Genomic DNA, 21,184 nt, shown 5'->3' on the forward strand with positions numbered 1-21,184 from the left:
GGGTGTGCCTCCCTCCTCCCACACGGATGAGTTCACCAACCCAGAAGCAACTTGAACTCCTTTGCTTAGGGCTTTTATGGAGGCTTTATTACACTGGCAAATGGTGATTAATGCAACTTCTAGGCCTTGTCCTTTCCTCTGAGGTGGGGGGGGAGGGGAAGGGGAGGGACTGAAAGGTCCAGCCCTCGAAGCGCTGGTTGGTTTCTCTGGCAACAAGTCCTCCCTATTAAGGACTTTGCAAAATAACCTCATTAACATAATTCAGGTATGGTTGAAAGGGGCTTGTTAATAAATAACCAAAGACACGCCTCTGCTCCAGAAATTACTAGCACGCCTCATTTTATTGCGCTTCACTTTATATTGCATGTGGCAGATAATATGTTTTTACCGATTGAAGGTTTGTGGCAGCCCTGCCTCAGGTAAGTCTGTCGGCACCATTTTTCCAACAGCATCATCTCACTTCTTGTTTCTGTGTCACGTTTTGGTAATTCTCACAATATCTACAATTTTTTCATTGTTATTTCTTATGTTGATCTGTGATCAGTGATCTTCGATGTTACCATTATAATTGTTTTGGGGCACTATGAACCGTGCCCATATGATGGTGAACTTAATCAGTAAATACGTGTGTTCTGACTGCTCTATCGGCCCACCATTCCCAGTCCCTGTTCCCCTCCTCAAACCTCCCTCTTCCCTGAGACACAACAATATTGAAAGCAGGCCAGTTAATAACCCTACAGTGGCCTCCAAGTGTTCAAGTTCAAAAGGAACTGTCTCATGTCTCTCGCTTTAAATCAAAAGCTAGAAATTGAAACCACACAACTCAGATTGGGACTTTGAACCCATGTGCTGGGACTCTAACCCAGCCAAGACTCAGACTGGAACCCACGGGCTGGGACTTGAACCCTGCCAAAACCCAGATTGGGACTTGAACGCACAATTTTTAATTAAAATCAGGAGTTCCCGTCACGGCTCAGCAGTTAACGAACCTGACTAGGATCCATGAGGATGCAGGTTTGGTCCCTGGCCTTGCTCAGTGGGTTAAGGATCCAGCATTGCTATGAGCTGTGGTGTAGCTTGCAGACGTGGCTGGGATCCTGTGTTGCAGTGGCTGTGGCTTAGGCCAGCAGCTGTAGCTCCGATTCAACCCCTAGCCTGGGAACTTCCATATGCCACAGGTATGGCCCTAAAACAGCAAAAAAAAAAATTAAAAACACACACCTGGCCTCGGGACTTACTGAAATTCAGGTTCTTTATGTTTCAGTGCAAAGGAATTCAGTGAGAAGCAAAGTGACGAGTAAGAAGTAGATTTATTGAGAGAGATAGAAGGCGAGAAGTTCTGAAATATGGGGTGTTGGGATTTTATGGGCTGGATAATTTCACAGGCTAATAAGTGGGAGGATTATTCCAATTATTTCAGGGAAGAAGTAGGGATTTCCAGGAATTGGGCCACCCACGCACTTTTTGTCCTTTTGTGGTTGTCCTCGGAACTGTCATGGTGCCTGAGGGTGTGAAGGAGGAACTCTCCTGGGATAAAAGCTAGGGAGGAGCCACCCTGGCCATGATGACTAAGCAGAATCCAGCTAACTATCCCCTCCTCCACACATCAGCTTCTGTAAAGTTGCTTCTGCAGCCACAGCCAGGACTCTGCCTGTTCTCATTCTGGGCCATCCTGCCAAGAACCGACCCAGAAGAGCTAGCCCATAAAAGCCTTGTGAAACCCTTCTTCAAGGCTCAGACTCCAGAGAGTGACCTCCTCTGAGCATAATAAACCTGAGTTCTCCAACTCGCCAAATGCTCACTTGGTTTCTCGCTGGGTTAAAGAGCTGATACACTGCAGCCACAGGGTTGCTGTGCAGCGGCCACAGGGCAGGTGTGTCATTTAGCTGCTGTATTGAAATGAGCTATAATGAGGCTCAGGGTCTCCTGGAAGTCAAAGCATCCACCATCTTGGACCTAGTTGTGTCCTCAGGGCCTTCGTCAAATTTTTTTTAAATGTTGTGCCCTGCCCTCTCCCTCCTGTTTCAAAATGATTAAGCTTAGTGAGGAAGGCATGTTGAAAGCTGAGAGAGGCCAAAAAGCTAGTCTCAAGATGGGATTAAGATAGCAGAATAGAAGGACTGGAGCTCAACTTCTCTCCTAAAAACAATGAAATTACAACCAAATGCTGAGCAATCTTCAACCAAATGTACTGTAAACTTTCAAAAAGATATCCTAATGTCTCTTGTATATTGCAAAAAAAAAAAAAAGATATCCTACTCCAGAAGACAAAGAGGAGGCCACATGAAGAGGTAGGAGGGGTGATTATGTGATATAAGCAACCCCATACCTCCCAGCTGGGAATCCCCACAAACTGGAAAGTAACTGTATCACAGAGAATCACCTACAGGAGTGAGAGTTCTGAGCCCCACATCAAGGACTCATGCCTGAGGATCTGGCATTGGGAGAAAGCCCCCAGAGCATTTGGCAATGAAGGCCATTGGGGCTTGTGAGCAAGAGCTCCATGGGACTGGGGGAAATGGAAACCCCATTCTTGAAAGGCACACACAGACATACACGTGCACTGGATCCCTGTGCAAAGCAAAGTCTCCAGAGGAATCTGGGTCAAATCTGACTGCAGTTCTTAGAGGATCTCCTTGGAAAACCGGGGGTGAATGTGGCTTGTTACAGGGGAAGGGCATTGGAACCAAAGCTCTTGGGAATATTCATTAGCATGTATTTCTCTGGAGGTAGCCATTTTGGGAAAATCTGGCCCTGCCTATCAGCACTGAGAACCCCAGGCCAAACAAAAATCCAGGTGGGATCACAGCCCCACCCACTAGGAAACAGGCTGCCTAAAGACTCCCCCCCCCTCAGACACACAGCCACCTCCAAACTCACCTAGAGACAAAGCCCCACCCACCAGAGGGATAGGAATCAGCTCCACCTACCAGTGGACAGGCACCAGTCCCTCCCATCAGGAAGCCTATAGCAAGCCCCCATACTAGCTTCAGCCACAAGGGGGGCAGACACCAGAAGGAAGAGGGGCTATGACTCTATTGTCTGCAAAAAGGTCACCACACCAAAAAGCTATAAAAATGAAAAGACAGATAACTGTAACTCAGATAAGAGAGAAAGAAAAAAAACCCAGAAAAACAGCTAAGTGATCAAGAGAGTCTCAGCCTCCAGGAAAAAGACTTTATAGACTGTTGATGCTGAAGATGATGCAAGACATTGGAAATAAACTGGAGGCAAAATGGATAACTTACAGGAAACACTGAGCAAAGAGATACAAGATATGAAACTTAAGAAAGAAGAGATGCAAAATCCAATCACTGAAATAAAAAATTCATTAGAAGCAGCCAACAGCAGAATATAGGAGGCAGAAGAACAAATAAGCGAGGTGGAGGACAGATTAGTAGAAATCACTCATGCGGAAAAGAAAAGAGAAAAAAGACTGAAAACAAATGGAGAGTATCACAGAACTCTGGGACAACGTGAAACGCACCAACATCCGTATTATATGGGTGCCAGAAGGAGAAGACAGAGAGAAGGAGACAGAAAAAATATTCCAAGAGATAATAGCCGAAAACTTCCCTAATATGGGGAAGGAATCACTCACTCAAATCCAGGAAGTGCAAGTACCATACAAAATAAACCCAAGGAGGAACACCCCAAGACACATACTAATCAAACTGATCAAAATTAAAGACAAAGAGAAAATATCGAAAGCAGCTAGGGAAAAGAAACAAATAACATACAAGGGAACCCCGATAAGGCTATCGGCAGATTTTTCAACAGAAACTCTGCAAGCCAGAAGGGAGTGGCATGATATACTCAACGTGATGAAAGGAAAAAACTCCAACCAAGATTACTCTACCCAGCAAGGCTGTCGTTCAGATTTGAAGGAGAAATCAAAACCTTCACAGATAAGCAAAAGCTGAGAGAATTCAGCAACACTAAACCAGCCTTACAACAAATACTAAAGGAACTTCTATAGGCAGAAAAGAACAAGAGAAGAAGGAAAGGAAAAAGAGCAGCAAAAACAAATCCAAAGCAATTAATTAAATGTCAATAAGAACATACATATCAATAATTACCTTAAATGTGAATGGACTAAATGCCCCAACCAAAAGACATAGACTGGCTGAATGGATACAAAAACAAGACCCATATATATGCTGTCTTCAAGAGACCCACTTCACTTCTAGGGACACACACAAATTGAGAGTGAGAGGATGGAACAAAACATTCCCTGCAAATGGAAATCAAAAGAAAGATGGAGTAGCAATACTCATATCAGACAAAATAGACTTTAAAATGAAGAATATTTTAAGGGACAAAGAAGGACATTACATAATGATCAAAGGATCAATCCAAGAAGAAGATATAACAATTTTAAATATCTACGCACCCAACATAGGTTCACCACAGTATATAAGACAACTGCTAACAACCTTAAAAGGACAAATCAACAATAACACAATCATATGGGGGACATTAACACCCCACTTACAGCAATGGACTGATCAAACAGACAGAAAATCAATAAGGAAACACAGGCCCTGAATGAAGCATTGGACAAGATGGACTTAATAGATATTTATAGGACATTTCATCCCAAAGCAACAGAATACCCATTCTTCTCAAGTGCACATGGAACATTCTCTAAGATTGATCATATCCTGGGCTACAAATCCAACCTTAGTAATTTTAAGAAAACTGAAATCATATCAAGCATCTTTTCCAACCACAACACTGTACAACTGGAAATCAACAACAAGAAAAAAACTGCAAAAAACACAAACACGTGGAGACTAAACAACATGATACCAAACAACCAATGGATCACTGAAGAAATCAAAGAGGAAATTAAAAAAATACCTAGGAGTTCCCGTCGTGGCGCAGTGGTTAACGAATCCAACTAGGAACCATGAGGTTGCGGGTTCGGTCCCTGCCCTTGCTCAGTGGGTTAACGATCCGGCGTTGCCGTGAGCTGTGGTGTAGGTTGCAGATGCGGCTCGGATCCCACGTTGCTGTGGCTCTGGCGTAGGCCGGTGGCTACAGCTCCGATTCAACCCCTAGCCTGGGAACCTCCATATGCCGCGGGAGCGGCCCAAGAAATAGCAACAACAACAACAACAACAACGACAAAAAAAAAAAGACAAAAAAAAAATACCTAGACACAAATGACAATGAAGATACGACACTCCAAAACCTATGGGATGCAGCAAAAGCTGTTCTAAGAGGAAAGTTTATAGCAATGCAAGCCCCACCTCAGGAAACAAGAGAAAGCCCAAATAAGCAAGCTAACTTTACATCTAAAGCAGCTCGAGAGAGAAGAACAGACAAGACCTAAAGTTAGTAGAAGGAAAGAAATCATAAAGATCAGAGCAGAAATCAATGAAATAGAAACGAAGAAAACCATAGAAAAGATCAATGAAACGAAAAGCTGGTTCTTTGAAAAGGCCAACAAAATTGATATACCCATAGCCAGACTTATGAAGAAAAAAAGAGAGAGGACTCAAATCAATAAAATTAGAAATGAAAAAGGAGAGGTAACAACAGACATCACAGAAATACAAAGGATCATAAGAGACTACTATATGCAACTATATGCCAATAAACAGAAAACCTAGAAGAAATGCACAAATTCTTAGAAAAGTACAATCTTCCAAGACTAAACCAAGATGAAATAGAAAAGATGAACAGACCAATCACAAGAACTGAAATTGAAACTGTGATTTAAAAACATCCAACAAACAAAAGTCCAGGACCAGATGGCTTCACAGGTGAATTCTATCCAACATTTAGAGAAGAGCTAACACCTATTCTTCTGAAACTATTCCAGAAAACCACAGAGGAAGGGATACTCCCAAACTCATTCTATGAAGCCACCATCACTCTGATACCAAAACCAGACAAAGACACCACAAAAAAAGAAAACTACAGGCCAATTTCACTGATGAACATCGAAGCAAAAATCCTCAACAAAATACTAGCAAACCACATCCAACAATACATTCAAAGGATTGTACATCATGATCAAGTGGGATTTATCCCAGGGATACAGGGTTCTTCCATATCTACAAATCCATCAGTGTGATACACCACATTAACAAACTAAAGAATAAAAACCATATGATCCTCTCAATAGATGCGGAAAAAGCTTTTGAAAAAATCCAACACCCATTTCTGATAAAAACCCTTCAGAAAGTGAGCATAACTGGAACCTACCTCAGCATGATAAAGGCCATATATGACAAACCCAGTGCTATCATCATTCTCAATGGTGAAGAGCTGAAAGAATTCCTGCTGAGACCAGGGACAAGACAAGGATGTCTGCTCTCACCACTACTATTCAACATAGTTTTGGAAGTCCTGGCCACAGCAATCAGAGAATTAAAAGAAATAAAAGGAATCCAAATTGGAAAGGAAGAAGTAAAACTATCCCTATTTGCAGATGACATGATCTTATACCTAGACAATCCTAAAGACTCTACCAGAAAACTGTTAGAGCTCATCCACGAATTTAGCAAAGTCGCAGGATACAAAATCAATACACAGAAATCGACAGCGTTTCTATATACTAACAATGAAAAAGCAGAAAAAGAAATTAGGGAAGCAATCCTGTTTACCATCGCATCCAAAAGAATAAAATACTTAGGAGTAAACCTACCTAAAGAAACAAAAGACCTATACTCTGAAAACTCTAAGACACTGATGAAAGAAATCAAAGATGACAAAAATAGATGGAAAAACATACCATGCTCTTGGATTGGAAGAGTCAAAATTATTATCAAAATGACTATACTACCCAAGGAAATCTACAGATTCAATGCAATCCCTATCAAAATTACCAGGGACATTTTTCACAGAACTAGAACAAGATATTTTAAAGTTTGTTTGTAAATGCAAAAGACCCAGAATAGCCAAAGACATCCTGAAAAAGAAAAATGGAGCTGGAGGAATCAGGCTCCCGGACTTCAGACTATACTACAAAGCAACAGTCATCAAAACCATATGGTACTGGCACAAAGACAGAAATACAGATCAGTGGAACAGGATAGAAAGCCCAGAATTAAACCCACGCACCTACAGCCAACTAATCTATGACAAAAGAGGCAAGAATATACAATGGAGAAAAGACAGCTTGTTCAATAAGTGGTGCTGGGGAAACCAGATAGCCACATGGAAAAGAATGAAATTAGAACACTCCCTAACACCATACACAAAAATAAACTCCAAATGGATTAAAGACCTAGATATAAGACCAGATACCATAAAACTCTTAGAGGAAAACACAGGCCAAACACTCTCTGACATAAACGACAGCAACATCTTCTCAGATCCACCTCCTAGAGTAATAGCAGCAAAAACAAAAATAAGCAAATGGGATCTAATCAAACTTTGAAGTTTCTGCACAGCAAAGGAAACCCTAAACAAAACGAAAAGAAAACCCACAGAATGGGAGAAAATCTTTGCAAATGAAGCGACTGACAAGGGATTAGTCTCCAAAATTTATAAACACCTCATACAGCTTAATAGCAAAAAACCAAACAACCCTATCAAAAAATGGGCAGAAGATCTAAACAGACAGTTCTCCAAAGAAGACATACAGATGGCCAAAAAACACATGAAAAGATGTTCAATATCACTCATTATTAGAGAGATGCAAATCAAAACCACTATGAGGTATCACCTTACACCGGCCAGAATGGCCATCATCCAAAAGTCTACAAACAATAAGTGCTGGAGAGGGTGTGGAGAAAAAGGAACCCTATTACACTGTTGGTGGGAATGTAAGTTAGTGCAACCACTGTGGAAAACAGTGTGGAGATTCCTCAGAAAACTAAAAAGGGAATTAACATTTGATCCAGCAGTCCCACTCCTGGGCATCTATCTAGAGAAAACCATGACTCAAAAAGACACAGGTACTCCAATGTTCATTGCAGCACTATTTGCAATAGCCAAGACATGGAAACAACCTAAATGTCCATCGACAGAGGAGAGGATCAAGAAGAAGTGGTACATATACACAATGGACTATTACTCAGCCATTAAAAGGAAAGGAATACTGGCATTATTAGCAACATGGATGGACCTAGAAATTATCATGCTACATGAAGTCAGCCATACAATGAGACACCAACATCAAATGCTATCACTGACATGTAGAATCTAAAAAAAGGACACAATGAACTTCTTTGCAGAACAGATACTGACTCACAAACTTTGAAAAACTTATGGTTTTCAAATGAGACAGGTTGTGGGGTGGGGGGATGTACTGAGGGTTTGGGATGGAAATGCTTAAAATTTGGTTGTGATGATTGTTGTACACCTATAAGTGTAATAAAATTCATTAAGTAATTTTAAAAAAATAATAAAGCTATCCTCTTGTGCCAGACAGCCATGTTGTGAATGCAAAGTTTCTTTTTTTTTTTTTAATTTTTATGTTTTGCTTTTTAGGACTGCACCCATGGCATATGGAGTTTCCCAGGATAGGGGTCTAATAGGGGCTACAGCTGCCGGTCTACACCACAGCCGAAGCAATGCTGGATCCAAGCCACGTCTTCGACCTACACCACAACTCACAGAAACACCGGATCCTCAACCCACTGACTGAGGCCAGGGATCAAACCTGCAACCTCACAGTTCCTAATCAGATGTATTTCCAATGCTACATTATGGGAACTCCAAGAAAAAGTTCTTGAAGGAAATTAAAAGTGCTACTCCCATGAGCACTCGAATGATGTCTTATTGCTGTTATGGAGAAAGTTTGAGTGGTCTGGATAGAAGATCAAACCGCTTGCTGTATAGCTGTGGAAACTATATCTAGTCCCTTGTGATGGAGCATGATGGAGAAGAAGAATGTGAGAAAAAGAATGTACATGTATGTATGTGTGACTGGGTCACAGTAGAAAATTGGCAGAACACTGTAAACCAACTGTAGTGGAAAAAATTAAAATAATTTGAATAAAAAATTTTAAAAATAAAAACTCAAATAATGATGATAACAAAACAAAACAAAAAAGATCAAACCAGCCACAACAGTCCTTTAAACAAAAGCCTGATCCAGGGCAAGGCCCTAACCCTTTTCAATTCTTTGAAGGCTGAGAGAAGTGAAGAAGCTGCAGAAGAAGAGGTTGAAACTAGCAGAGGCTGATTCTCAAGGTTTAAGGAAAGAAGCAGCTCCCTAACAGCTGGCTGATGTAGAAGCTGCAACAGTTTTTCCAGGAGATGCAATAAGATAATTAATGAAGGTGGTTACCCTAAACAACATTTTTTTTTCTTTTTTGGCCGCCCCGAGGCATATGGAGCTCCCAGGCCAGAAATCAGATCTGAGCCACAGTTACAACCTGAGCCACAGCTGTGGCAATGCTGGATCCTAACCCCCTGTGTCTGGCAGGGAATCAAACCCGTGTCCCAGTGCTCCCAAAATGCCACCAATCATGTTGTGCCACAGGGAGAATTCCAACATGTTTTCAATGTCAATGAAACAGTCTTATATTGAAAGAAGATGCCATCTAGAACTTTCATAGTGCCTGGCTTCAAAGGACAGGCTGACTCTTTTTTTTTTTTGATTCCTTACTTTAATTCAAGAATTCATACAAAATGTTACAGATAAAGGAATTTCAATCCTCATCTTCTTCCTCCTCTTCATCTTGATTAATCTGGAAGTAACGTAATTCATAACTCTCTTTGCTGTTAGCAACGACACATAACCAATCACGTAGGTTATTCTTCTTCAAATATTTTTTGGTGAGATATTTCAAATACCTTTTGGAAAAAGGCACCTCGGAAGTTACAATGATCTTGCTTTTGCTTCTTTCGATTGTTACAACCCCTCCTCCAAGGTTTCCAGCTTTTCCATTCACTTTGATTCTTTCCTGAAGAAACTGTTCAAAATTGGCCGCATCCATGATTCCATCTTCCACTGGGTGCGTGTGCAATCAAGAGTGAACTTAAGAACCTGCTTCTTTTTTTTTGCCCCCCCTTCGCCACAAGCTTTTTCACAAGCGCCATGGCGGCAGCGGAGGCAGAAGGAGGCTGACTCTCTTATTCAGGGCCAGTGCAGCTGATGACTTGAAATTGAGGCCAGTGCTCCTTTACCATTCCAAAATTCCCGGGGCCCTTAAGAATTATGCTAAATCTACTCTGCTTGTGGTCTATAAATGGAACAACAAAGCCTGGATGACAGCACATCTGTTGACATTAATAGTTTACTGAATATTTTAAGCCCATTGTTGAGATATACTGCTCAGAAAAAAGGATTCCTTTCAAAACATCACTGCTCATTGACAATGCACCTGGTCACCCAAGAGCTCTGATGGAGATGCATAACAAGACTAATGTTGTTTTCATCCCTGCTAACACAAGACCCTGCAGCCCACAGATGAAGGAGTCATTTAGATTTTCAAGTCTTTTTTTTTTTCTTTTTTGTCTTTTTAGGGCCACACCCATGGCATACGGAGGTTCCCAGGCTAGGGGGTCGAATCGGAGCTGTAGCCGCTGGCCTTTGCCAGAGCCACAGCAACGCAGGATCTGAGCCATGTCTGCGACCTACACCACAGCTCATGACAACACCAGATCCTTAACCCACTGAGCAAGGCCAGGGATCGAACCCACAACCTCATGTTCCTAGTTGGATTTGTTTCTGCTATGCCACGATGGGAACTCCCAAGATTGTTGAAATGGCAAAGGATGCAGAATATTACTTAAACTGAGTTGATAAAACAGCAGCAGGTTTTGAGAGGATTGACTGCAATTTTGAAATTTCCATTGTGGGTAAATGTAATCAAACAGCCCTGCATGCTACAGAGAAATCATTCATGAAAGAAAATGTCAATCAATGTGGCAAATTGTCTTATTTTACGAAATTGCCACAGCCACTGCAACCTTCAGCAGCCACCACCATGATCAGTCAGCAGCCATCAAGGCAAGACGCTCCGCTGCGCAAAGATTACAACTCACTGAAGGTTGAGAGGATGGTTAGCATTTTTCAGTAATAAAGCATTTTTAAATTCAAGTATGTTATTGTTTTCCTTAGATAAAATGCTATTGCACAGTTAATAGACCATATAAGTAAACATATGCCCTGAAAGCAAAAATATTCTTGTTACTTTATTTCAATATTCACATTATCAGAGTTGTCTGGAACCAAATTCACAAGATCTCTGACATATGCCTGTACAAGGGTCTCAGGAGCTCTGGGTTGGACGCTAGGGATGAAGACCACAGATACTTCTTGTTGTGTCAGACGATCACAGGTCCTGAGTACTCATGGCCCCACTCTGCCATCCTCTCTTAGGAAGAAACTCACATTGTCCCCAGCCCTTGGGGAAAGGTGAAGACTGACATGACTTGTTGTCATGTGCTTGAAGGTTCCCAAAAGTCAGCAAATGATGCAACGGTGAATAAAGCTGACTTTGACCTAAATTAGCTAAGCATTACTTGTGGCGACAGCAATCTATCAAAGGTGAAAACTGCTTTCACTTTGATCCAGCTCTGTAGATCATAGTTTAGCATCAAAAATAAAGGGAAACAGGAGGAATTCCCATCATGGCACAGTGGAAACAAATCCGACTAGAAACCATGAGGTTACGGGTTCAATCTCTGGCCTCGCCCAGTGGGTTAAAGACCCAGCGTCGCCATGAGCTGTGGTGTAGGTCTCAGACACGGCTCGGATCTGGCGTGGCTGTGGCTGTGGTGTAGGTGGGTGGCTGTAGCTCCATATTTGACCCCTAGCTTGGGAACATCCATATGCCGTGGGTGTGGCCCTAAAAAGACAAATAAATAAATAAAATAATAAAGGCGAACAGATCATAAAGTATATTATCTTTCTTTTTTCTCCCATGAAGTTACTGAAACTACAAAAAAGGCTGAACCTTAGCATCGCCCCCTCAGCTGCACACTCTCTAAGTCTCACTCTTCTGCTTCATCTGGAAAACCACATGAATTCCATCCTAAGCCATTCTGTCTTGTTCAACATAATCTTACTTTGATCAGCTGTTTTTTTGTTTTTTGGGTTTTTTTTTTGTTTGTTTTTTTTTTTTTTTGTCTTTTCTAGGGCTGCACCTGCGGCATGTGGAGGTTCCCAGGCTAGGGGTCTAAATGGAGCTGTAGCTGCTGACCTACACCACAGCCACAGCAGTGACAGATCCAAGCCGTGTCTGTGACCTACACCATAGCTCACGGCAACACCAGATCCCTAACCCACTGAGCGAGGCCAGGGATCGAACCTGAAACCTCATGGTTCCTAGTCGGATTCGTTGACCACTGAGCCACGATGAGAACTCCTGTTTTTTGGTTTTTTTCTGTTGCTTTCTATATGTATCACAGGCCCTTTCATTAATTTTTCACCCCTAGGAAATGGAATTGATGGACAAAGCCAAGAGAAAGAAAAGGACCAAGACAGATAAGTCCAAGGCACCCATGGGGGAGAGAAAAGGAAAGCTCCGCAGGGAAGCAGAGGCTGCTGTGGGTAAGGGACCACTCAGGAGAAGACACCTTCGGGGGTAGGGGGGCAGGGGCAGGAAATGTCCAAGGGAATCAGCATGGATCCAGTGGAATGAAATATCTGTTTGGAGTCTCCTTGACTATCACAGCTAAGATAGTATTACAGCCTTACTTCATGTCCGTATTTTAGGAGACAGGGATGGAAGAAACCCGTAGTGCCTAGATCTGTGAGCAAAAGAAAGAAAATTATGATAATAACACTAGCACCTATTTAGTGAACACCCACTATATTAGGAGCTCTGCGTTTATGACATCATGATATCCCCACAACGTCTCCATAAAGTAAGCACTGTTAGAATATCATGTAGCAGTTGAGGCTGAGAGAGGTTGAGTGACTTGCATAACATCAAACAGATCAAACAGTCAAGTGGTGGACCCAGGGTCTGGACCTACCATTTGATTCCAAACTCATCCCTCTCAAACAAACACCGCCCCTATAAATAATAACTATATCATCATCTGAGCATTGGGCCGTGAGAGCATTTGGGAAGGGGAAGGTTACAATGTGCTCTGAGTGGGGACCCCAGCTACCATCTTTCTTCTTGGTTCCTTGTGTTGCATCTTACAAAGAATTTAGGTTCCTATGCCTCTGAAGACTTTCTCTAACCTAAAACCTACACCCGATCTTCCCCGGCCACATGATGCAGAAAACCCTTGAAACAAATCAAAGGCTGTTAGAAAGGAGGATATTGGATAGTCTCCTGGGCCAGATTTATTTTTGAGGTTTGCTTTTTTTTTTCTTCTTTTTTTTAGGGCCACATCCACGGCATATAGGGGTTCCCAGGCTACGGGTCCAATCAGAGCTGCAGCTGCTGGCCTGTGCCACAGCCACAGCAATGCCAGATCCAAGCCACATCTACAACCTATACCACAGCTCATGGCAACACTAGATCCTAAACGCACTGAGCAAGGCCAGGGATCAAACCCAAATCCTCAGGGATACTAGCCTGGTTCTTAACCCGCTGAGCCACAACAGGAACTCCAAGATTTGCTTTTTAAAGTCTTGCTGAATTTACATTGTTGTAGCCCATGATTCGGGGAGCCTTGGCAGGACTGGAAAAGGAAATACTTGTAGCCCCCAGAGGTGGATTGAGGAAGAGGCCTTAGAGTAAGGAAGACTTAAACTTTGCCAAGTTATAAAGCTACATGATCCAGCTAGACTTTAAGGCATGACTTTCCAGCTGTGTCTACAGGTCTTCCTCTGGAAAGTCTTGCCCCCTTCATAGGTCAGGGTGAATCAGAACTTTTTTAGCAGCAAGACTGCTGAATTATAGTTGATCCGAGTGGGATAAGGCAGTTTCTCAAAGGTGGTCTATGGACTATTCTTGTCAAAACCCTTGGAGTGGCTGTTAAAATGCAGATTCCTACAGAATTGGTCTCTAGGGCCAGGGCTCAGGAATCTGCACCCAAGTGATTGCACTGCATATGGAAGTTCTAAAGTTACTGAAAAGATGCAAGGATTGTGTTTACTTAGCTGTTCTTCTATCCCCCAATTGTTCTCCCCCAGGAAAGTCAAAGGAATCAAAGGCTGAAAGGAAATCAGAACTTATTCCTAGAGAAAAAAAACAAGGCGCCAAAAGGAAAAGGACACAGAAGGAAGCAGAACTTAACTCTAAGGAAATGAAAGGCACCTCAGATGGAGGTTTCTCTCCTTCGGGCTCCACTGAAGAGGACCCTTGGCTTTCTTCCAAACTTGATGCACCCGAGAGCCAAGTCTCTCTAGATGGAAGGTCATCGCCCACCCAGACTACAACCATCACTGGAAACTTGGAATCTGAAGAAAAGAAAAGCCATGAGGACCCTTCCAAGGTAGGTCCAGAATCCTCACCTTGGCCAGAGGGATTTCTGTCCTCACGGGTGCAACTGCAGAGGTGGGAAAATCTGCCCCAGATAATAGCGCAGTTCCTGAAACAGCTCTTCTTACATAATGGTTTTATTTGTTCTGCTTTAGTACCTTCTGACCCTTTAAGAAGCCAGACCTGATCAAAAACCCAGGGTAGCAAAGCCCCTCTGAAATGATGCATTCTGTGTGGCTCCCAAACTGCCAGATCATGTACTCATCCCTTCCTTAAAGGGCAGGAAGTTGGCACAACACTCATTTGTGAGAGATACAGGCCTCACAGTTTCAGGGAAAGATGGATTCTGGCCTCAAAGCTTTTTTTTTTTTTTTTTTTTTGCTTTTTAGGGCCACACGCAAGGCATATGGAAGTCCCATGCTACGGGTTGAACTGGAACTGCAGCTGCTAGCCTACACCACAGCCACAGCAACGCCAGATCCAAGTCACATCTGCAACCTACACCACAGCCACAGCTCACAGAATGTTGGATCCTTAACCCAGTGAGATGGGCCAGGGATCGAACCTGCATTCTCATGGATACTCGTCTGATTCGTTACCACTGGGCCACAGCGGGAACTCCAAAGTGCATATCTTTGACTTGGTCTGAAGCTCACGCATTGCTTGCCTCCCAGAGGCTGTAGAAATGCCTCCATTCCGAATCTGCTTTTCTGTGGCACACGGCTGGGCCGCAGGCAACTAATACACACACATCTGCCTTTACAAGGTGTTTTGCATGTAAGAGTCATTTGGTTCCATGGGACTTTGATTCTAATGTCAAGGATTTAAGAGAAAAACTAAGTGAGTGTAAGGAAAATTGCTCTTGAAAAATCCTTGCAATTAACAAAAAATACCATATGGATACATCACTCGATAAGACCAACACAGCCAATTTTTCCTCTTGTTGTTGGAATAAGTCACTATTTCTTCTATTACAATGAAGGTGCTGAACTGAATTTAGAGATCTTGTTGTACCAAAAAAAAAGAATACCTTTAGGGAGTTCCCATTGTGGCTCAACAGTAAAGAACCCAACTAGTATCCATGTGGACTTGGGTTCGATCCCTGGCCTTGCTCAGTGGGTTAAGGATCTGGCATTGCCGTGAGCTGTGGCGTAGGTTGGCAGCTGCAGCTCTGATTCAACCCCTAGCCTGGGAATTCCATATGCCATGGGTGCGGCCCTAAAAAAGGAATATCTTTTAAAACTACAAATGTACCCACAGCTAAAGCACTATGGTTAAACTTGCATAAGTTACATGCACATATGGTACAAACCTGCTGAATTTCATTTAATCTTTACAGACACACTCGTGAGCCAGGTATAACTAGTCTCATTTTATAGACCTAGAAGCTAATGCTTAAAGAAGTTAGATGTTTGTTGTCAGAAGTTACACAACCATCAAGTGGTAGAGTCAAGACCTAAACTCAGAGTTCCCATCGTGGCACAGCAGAAACGAATCTGACTAGCATCCATGAGGACTGGTGTTGCCATAAACTGTGGTGTATGTCGCAGATGCGGCTCGGATCTGGCATTGCTGTGGCTGTGGTGTAGGCTGGCAGCTGTAGCTCCAATTAGACCCCTAGCCTGGGAACCTCCATGTGCCGAGGGTGCAGCCCTAAAAAGACAAAAAGACAATAATTAATTTTTTTAAAAAACCTAAACTCAGAACTTTTGACTCCAAAATTAAAGCTTTTGTCTCTGTTTTATATTATTATGTGGGAGGTCCCACTGTGGTGCAACGGGATTGGCGGCATCTCTGTGGTGCCAGGACGCAGGTTCCATTCCCAGCCTGGATCTTGCATTGCTGCAGCTGCAGCAACTGCAGCTCAGATCTGAACCCTGGCCCAGGAACTCTATATGCTGTGGGGTGGCCAAAAAAAGAAAATAGTAATAATAATAAATTACCATGTATTTATTTTATAGCACCATGGTCTTCAAACGAGTTTCAGAAAGTTTTTCCTTTCTAGTTCTCAATCTTCCCAGCTGCCTAGACTGCAGAATTCTGCTCTGTGCAGCGGATGAAAATTTTGAGCTGTGGGCAGAACTTTTCTGAACCTGCTAGAGAGTCAGAATTTTTTTTTTTTTTTTTTTTTTTTTTTTTTTTTTTGTCTTGTTCCGAGGCCTATGGAAGTTCCCAATCTAGGGGTCAATGTTTGGAACTGCAGCTGCTGGTCACAGCCACAGCCACAGCCACAGCCACAGCAAGACCAGATCTGAGCTGTGTCTGGACCTACACCACAGCTCACGGCAATGCCAGATCCTTAACCCACTGAACAACACCAGGGATCAAACACCAGCTCTCATGAACACTGGTTGGGTTCCTTACCACTGAGCCACAGTGGAACTCCCGGGAGTCACAATTTTTAGATTTATTGTCAATCCACAGTACTGGGCTGCTTCTGTAAAGGCTAAAAAGCAAGGACGTACCTGCCCCAAGTTGGACACAGAGTTCCTGTAGAAGAGTTGCCATTCTGGGTTCCCCACATGGGCATATTTCTATCTGAGGGGAGGCATCATGGAGAAAAAGAAAGCTAAGACACCCTTCACATAAACTGAGAGAACTTTTGATTGCAAAGGGGGATTTTCAGAGGATGAACTATGAGTCTGACACATCTATACCTAAGATTGTCCTTTATCTGGAACTTCTGTTTCTGAACACTGGTTTCCTGTTAGAACCACAGGAAGATGCTTTTTAAAACTCCCCAGGCTTCCCACATAGGTATTCTCGTTTAATTGGTTTGAGTGGGGCTGTGGCCTCACGTAATTTTTAAAAGTTTCTTGGGCGATTCTAAAATGTGTCAAGACAAATGATGTGTGAGACCTTATGTTGGCACTTTCATCGTGTCAGTTAATTCTGGTTAACAGCCAGCCAAGAGGAAGACAATATCAGAGAAATTAAGTCGTTATCCCCCAATCCTGAAGCAAGAGAGACTTAGATCCAGGTCAGTCAGACACCAGAGCCCAGGCCCACAGTAGCAGTTTATTTAGCTGGGCTCAGGGTGTGGAAACCGCGTAATCTCTGATTAGAGGTTACATTGTGTGGATGGAGGAGGGCTTGCTGCTGAGACAAGGTCAGCTGGGATCACTGCGTTGTCCTTTGCATTAAGAACACTCTGGAAGTTCCTGTCATGGCTCAGTGGTTAACAAACCCGACCAGCATCCGTGAGGACTCAGGTTCAATCCCTGGCCTTGTTCAGTGGGTTAAGGATCCGGCGTTGCCGTGAGCTGTGGTGTAGGTCATGGCTCAGGTCCTGAGTTGCTATGGCTGTGGCCAGCAGCTACAGCTCAGATTAGACCCCTAGCCTGAAAACCTCTATATGCCACGGGTGCGGCCCTAAAAGACAAAAAGACAAAAAAAAAAACAAAAAAAAAAAACACTCTGGTTCCTTAGGTCCTCCTCGCTAAGAGGGAGCAAGAGAAAGCTTCCCAGGACAGGCTGCGTGCAGAGAAGGCGGAGATGAGATGGCTGCAGGTGGAGAGGAAGAGAAGGGAGCAGGAGGAGCAGAGGCGGCTCCAGCAGGAGCAGCTGGAGAGGGCCGAGAAGATGAAGGAGGAGCTGGAGCTGGAGCAGCGGAACCGCGCCGAGGAGATCCGGTGGGTGGGGCAGCCACAGAGGCCAAGGCCTCGGTAGGAAGCAGAAGACAAGGCAAGCATTGACCTCCACTAGGGGCTGAGTCGGTTCTGAGGCTCGTGTCCTGAATAAAACAGCCTGTCTCCTTATCCAAGGAACAACCTGGACCAAAGATAAGATGTAGCAGCTTAAATCGTTAGGTTCCTCCAGAAAGATGCTCACGGGATCTTCCCAGGAGGGCTTTGTGATCCAGTCCAGCAAATATTTGGTGCACCCCTTGCGGCGTTTTCTGCCTTGCACTAGGCCTTTTCATAAGCCTCTGGACTTATTAATTCTGCACAACAGTCCATGAGACAGGAATTTCAAAATCCTTTGGTAAGCATGGAAAATGAAGCTCTGAGAACTTAAGGCCCACACCCCAGAGCACAGAACTTAACTTCCAGGCTGCTAGTTCCAGGCCTGCTGTGTTCTTGCTCTTCAATCAGGCTTCCCTTGGAAATGTGTGGCCTGCAAAGCCTCCACCGGAGGCACAGCTTGTCCCACAAAGACGTTTCAGTGTTTGCTGACATTTCCCTGACCAATCTGTGGGTTTTCTCAGCTTGAGGAAACAGAGACTCGAAGAAGAACGGCAGCGGCAGGAGGAGGAGGAGAGAAAGCAGTGGCTTCAGGTGCAGATGGCCCAGGAGAGAGCTCGGCAGCAGCAGGAGGAGTTCCAGAGGAAACTGCAGGAACTGCAGAGAAAGAAGCAGCAGGAGGAAGCCCAGAGGGCTGGTGAGGGGGACTCGGGAACTCTCTGCATCTCCTGTCTGCCTGGGACAGAAATACCGTTATTCCACTGTGGGTGTTTCTTTGATTCATCCCAGTTATTCCTATCCCAGGTCTCAGTGTGAAACAATAAATGGATAAGATAATTTTTTTTTTCAAAGTGATTAATATGTGTGACTCTAGTGAATTGAGATAAAAGATCAAAATACCAAAGATTTTCTTGTGGAAATGAAAGACTCTTTGGTCCCACTCCCAGTTCAGTAATCTCCCAAGTGGGATCTTGCCCCTCTCATTGCCCTTCCAGCGTTGCTCAGGGGCTGCCTAAATTGGAGACAGCCCTGCTCCTCCCTTCCTTCCCTAGCAGATGGAAACAGACAGACACCTAGAGCTTCAGGGCAGCCTTGCAGGTGCCGATGTGTGGATTCCCTACAGCCTCATGTTTGAGGAATAGGAAAGACATTCAGAGGGCACCTTTGAGACTCGTCAGTCCAGCTGCATTAGCAGCAAGTTTCTCCAGACCCTGCTCTGACACCTGTCCCTGACCTATCTGATACTACCCATGAGAATACCAGGTTCTGGAAAACTCTCCCCCCAGGTTTTATGTTAATTGTAGGGTGCCCTGCACATAGTAGGTGCTTGATAAAGGACTCAAGATGGTAAATTAACCCAAAGTAATCCCTACAGAGGACCTGGCAAATGGCTGTCAGGTAAGCTAGAGAATATGTCATTGGGAGTCCCTGAGAATCAGAATTGAGAGTCGGATCAGAGAAATGTTCTCCCTGATAGTGAGATGCCTGCTGAGCCCTACCCGCTTTTCTGTTCTGCAGAGGCAGAGAAGCAAAGGCAGAAGGAATTGGAAATGCTATTAGCAGAAGAACAAAAGCGCCTGATGGAAATGGCTGAAGAAGACCGGCTAGAGTACCAGCGACGGAAACAGGAAGCAGAAGAGCAGGCTCGGTTGGAAGCAGAGGAGAGACGGCAAAAGGAAGAGGAAGCAGCAAGGCTGGCTCTGGAGGAAGCCATGAAGCAAGCCCAGGAACAAGCCAGGTACTTGATATTTGGGCAACAGCTGCTATAGGGGGATTGTTCAAAGCCTTGACTGCCTGCTTCTGGCACTAGCCTTGCACTGCTAGAGAAGTTTTCCCACTTCGCACAAGCATGGTTTGGAAGAACTAAAAAGCAAATAGGGGAGTTCCTGTCGTGGCGCAGTGGTTAACGAATCCAACTAGGAACCATGAGGTTGCGAGTTCAGTCCCTGGCCTTGCTCAGTGGGTTAACAATCCGGCATTGCCGTGAGCTGTGGTGTAGGTTGCAGACGTGGAACTTGCTTTTCTCATCTATAAACCCAGATCCCGAGTTGCTGTGGCTCTGGCGTAGGCTGGTGGCTACAGCTCCGATTAGACCCCTAGCCTGGGAACCTCCATATGCTGTGGGAGCGGCCCAAGAAATAGCAAAAAGACAAAATAAATACATAAATAAAAAGCAAATAGAAATTTTGCTGCTGCAAATGTCACAGAATTTCTTCACGGCTTATAGAACTCATACTGAAATTAGAAGGGAGTTCATGTGGCTCAGCAGATTAAGAACCCAGCTAATATCCGTGAGGACATGGGTTCGATCCCTGGCCTCCCTCATGGGTTAAGGATCCAGCATGGCCACGAGCTTCAGTGTAGGTCGAAGACAGCTCGGATCTGGCATTGCAGTGGCTGTGGTGTAGGCTGGCAGCTACAACACTGATTTTACCCCTAGCCTGGGAACTTCCATATGCTGTGGCCCTAAAAAGATGGGAGGGAGGAAGGAAGGAAGGAATTAGAAGGGAGTTTAAAAGAGGGAGGGAGTGGGAGGGATCGGGAGCTTGGGGTTATCAGACACAACTTAGAATAGATTTACAAGGAGATCCTGCTGAGTAGCATTGAGAACTTTGTCTAGATACTCATGTTGCAACAGAACAAAGGGTGGGAGGAAAAATGTATACATGTAAGGATAACTTGACCCCCTTGCTGTACAGTGGGAAAATAAAATAAAATAAACAAAAAAAAAAAAAAGAAGGGAGTTTAGAGATTGTCTGTCTCAGCCTTCTGGTTTATAGATGAGAAAAGCAAGTTCCATTGATCAAGGCTAGCAGTGAGTTAGGGGCAGTGCCAGGACCAGATGTAAGACCCCTGATTCTGAACCACTGCCTTTCTCAATAAGTATTTAGTGGGTACCTATTATATGCTAAACACTGTTCTGGACACTGGGAATTCAGAAGTAAGCAACACAGATGTCTCTCTTCCCATGGCCTTTAAATTCTAGGGATGGGGGATTTAGAAACAGACTCTAAACAAATAGATTTTTTAAGCTGGAAATAAATGTTATTCAAAAAAAACTTTAAAAGATGTGATAGGATTGCAAGAGGCTTAGTTTAGACAGGTTGGCCAGGGCAAATCCTCTCAGAATGAAATCTGAATGACAAGGTGTTAGCCATGTAAACGTTTGGAAGAAAAAATATTCTAGTAGGTAAACAGCAAATGCAA

The 21,184-nt window shown here is 43.7% G+C and overlaps 1 protein-coding gene and 1 pseudogene across 4 annotated transcripts in view; one reads left to right on the forward strand and one right to left on the reverse strand.

Moving 5' to 3' along the window:
* KIAA2012 overlaps positions 1-21,184 on the forward strand; it is a 136,734-nt gene that overhangs the window by 111,921 nt on the left and 3,629 nt on the right. For all 4 annotated transcript variants that reach the window (XM_084998409.1, XM_005672082.4, XM_084998410.1 and 1 more), the window contains 5 exons: positions 12,349-12,463; positions 14,006-14,307; positions 17,724-17,926; positions 18,502-18,674; positions 19,496-19,715. In XM_084998409.1, coding sequence (XP_084854535.1) covers positions 12,349-12,463; positions 14,006-14,307; positions 17,724-17,926; positions 18,502-18,674; positions 19,496-19,715 — 1,013 coding nt within the window. The remainder of the gene's footprint in view (positions 1-12,348; positions 12,464-14,005; positions 14,308-17,723; positions 17,927-18,501; positions 18,675-19,495; positions 19,716-21,184) is intronic.
* Positions 9,550-10,017, reverse strand: LOC100153579 (large ribosomal subunit protein eL22 pseudogene; annotated as a pseudogene).

The sequence above is a fragment of the Sus scrofa genome, chromosome 15 (genome assembly GCF_054392235.1).
Source record: "Sus scrofa isolate SSC_HxYL_T2T_F1_AM1 chromosome 15, Sscrofa_HxYL_maternal_Yorkshire_Landrace_v2.0, whole genome shotgun sequence".
Classification (NCBI taxonomy): Eukaryota; Metazoa; Chordata; class Mammalia; order Artiodactyla; family Suidae; genus Sus; species Sus scrofa.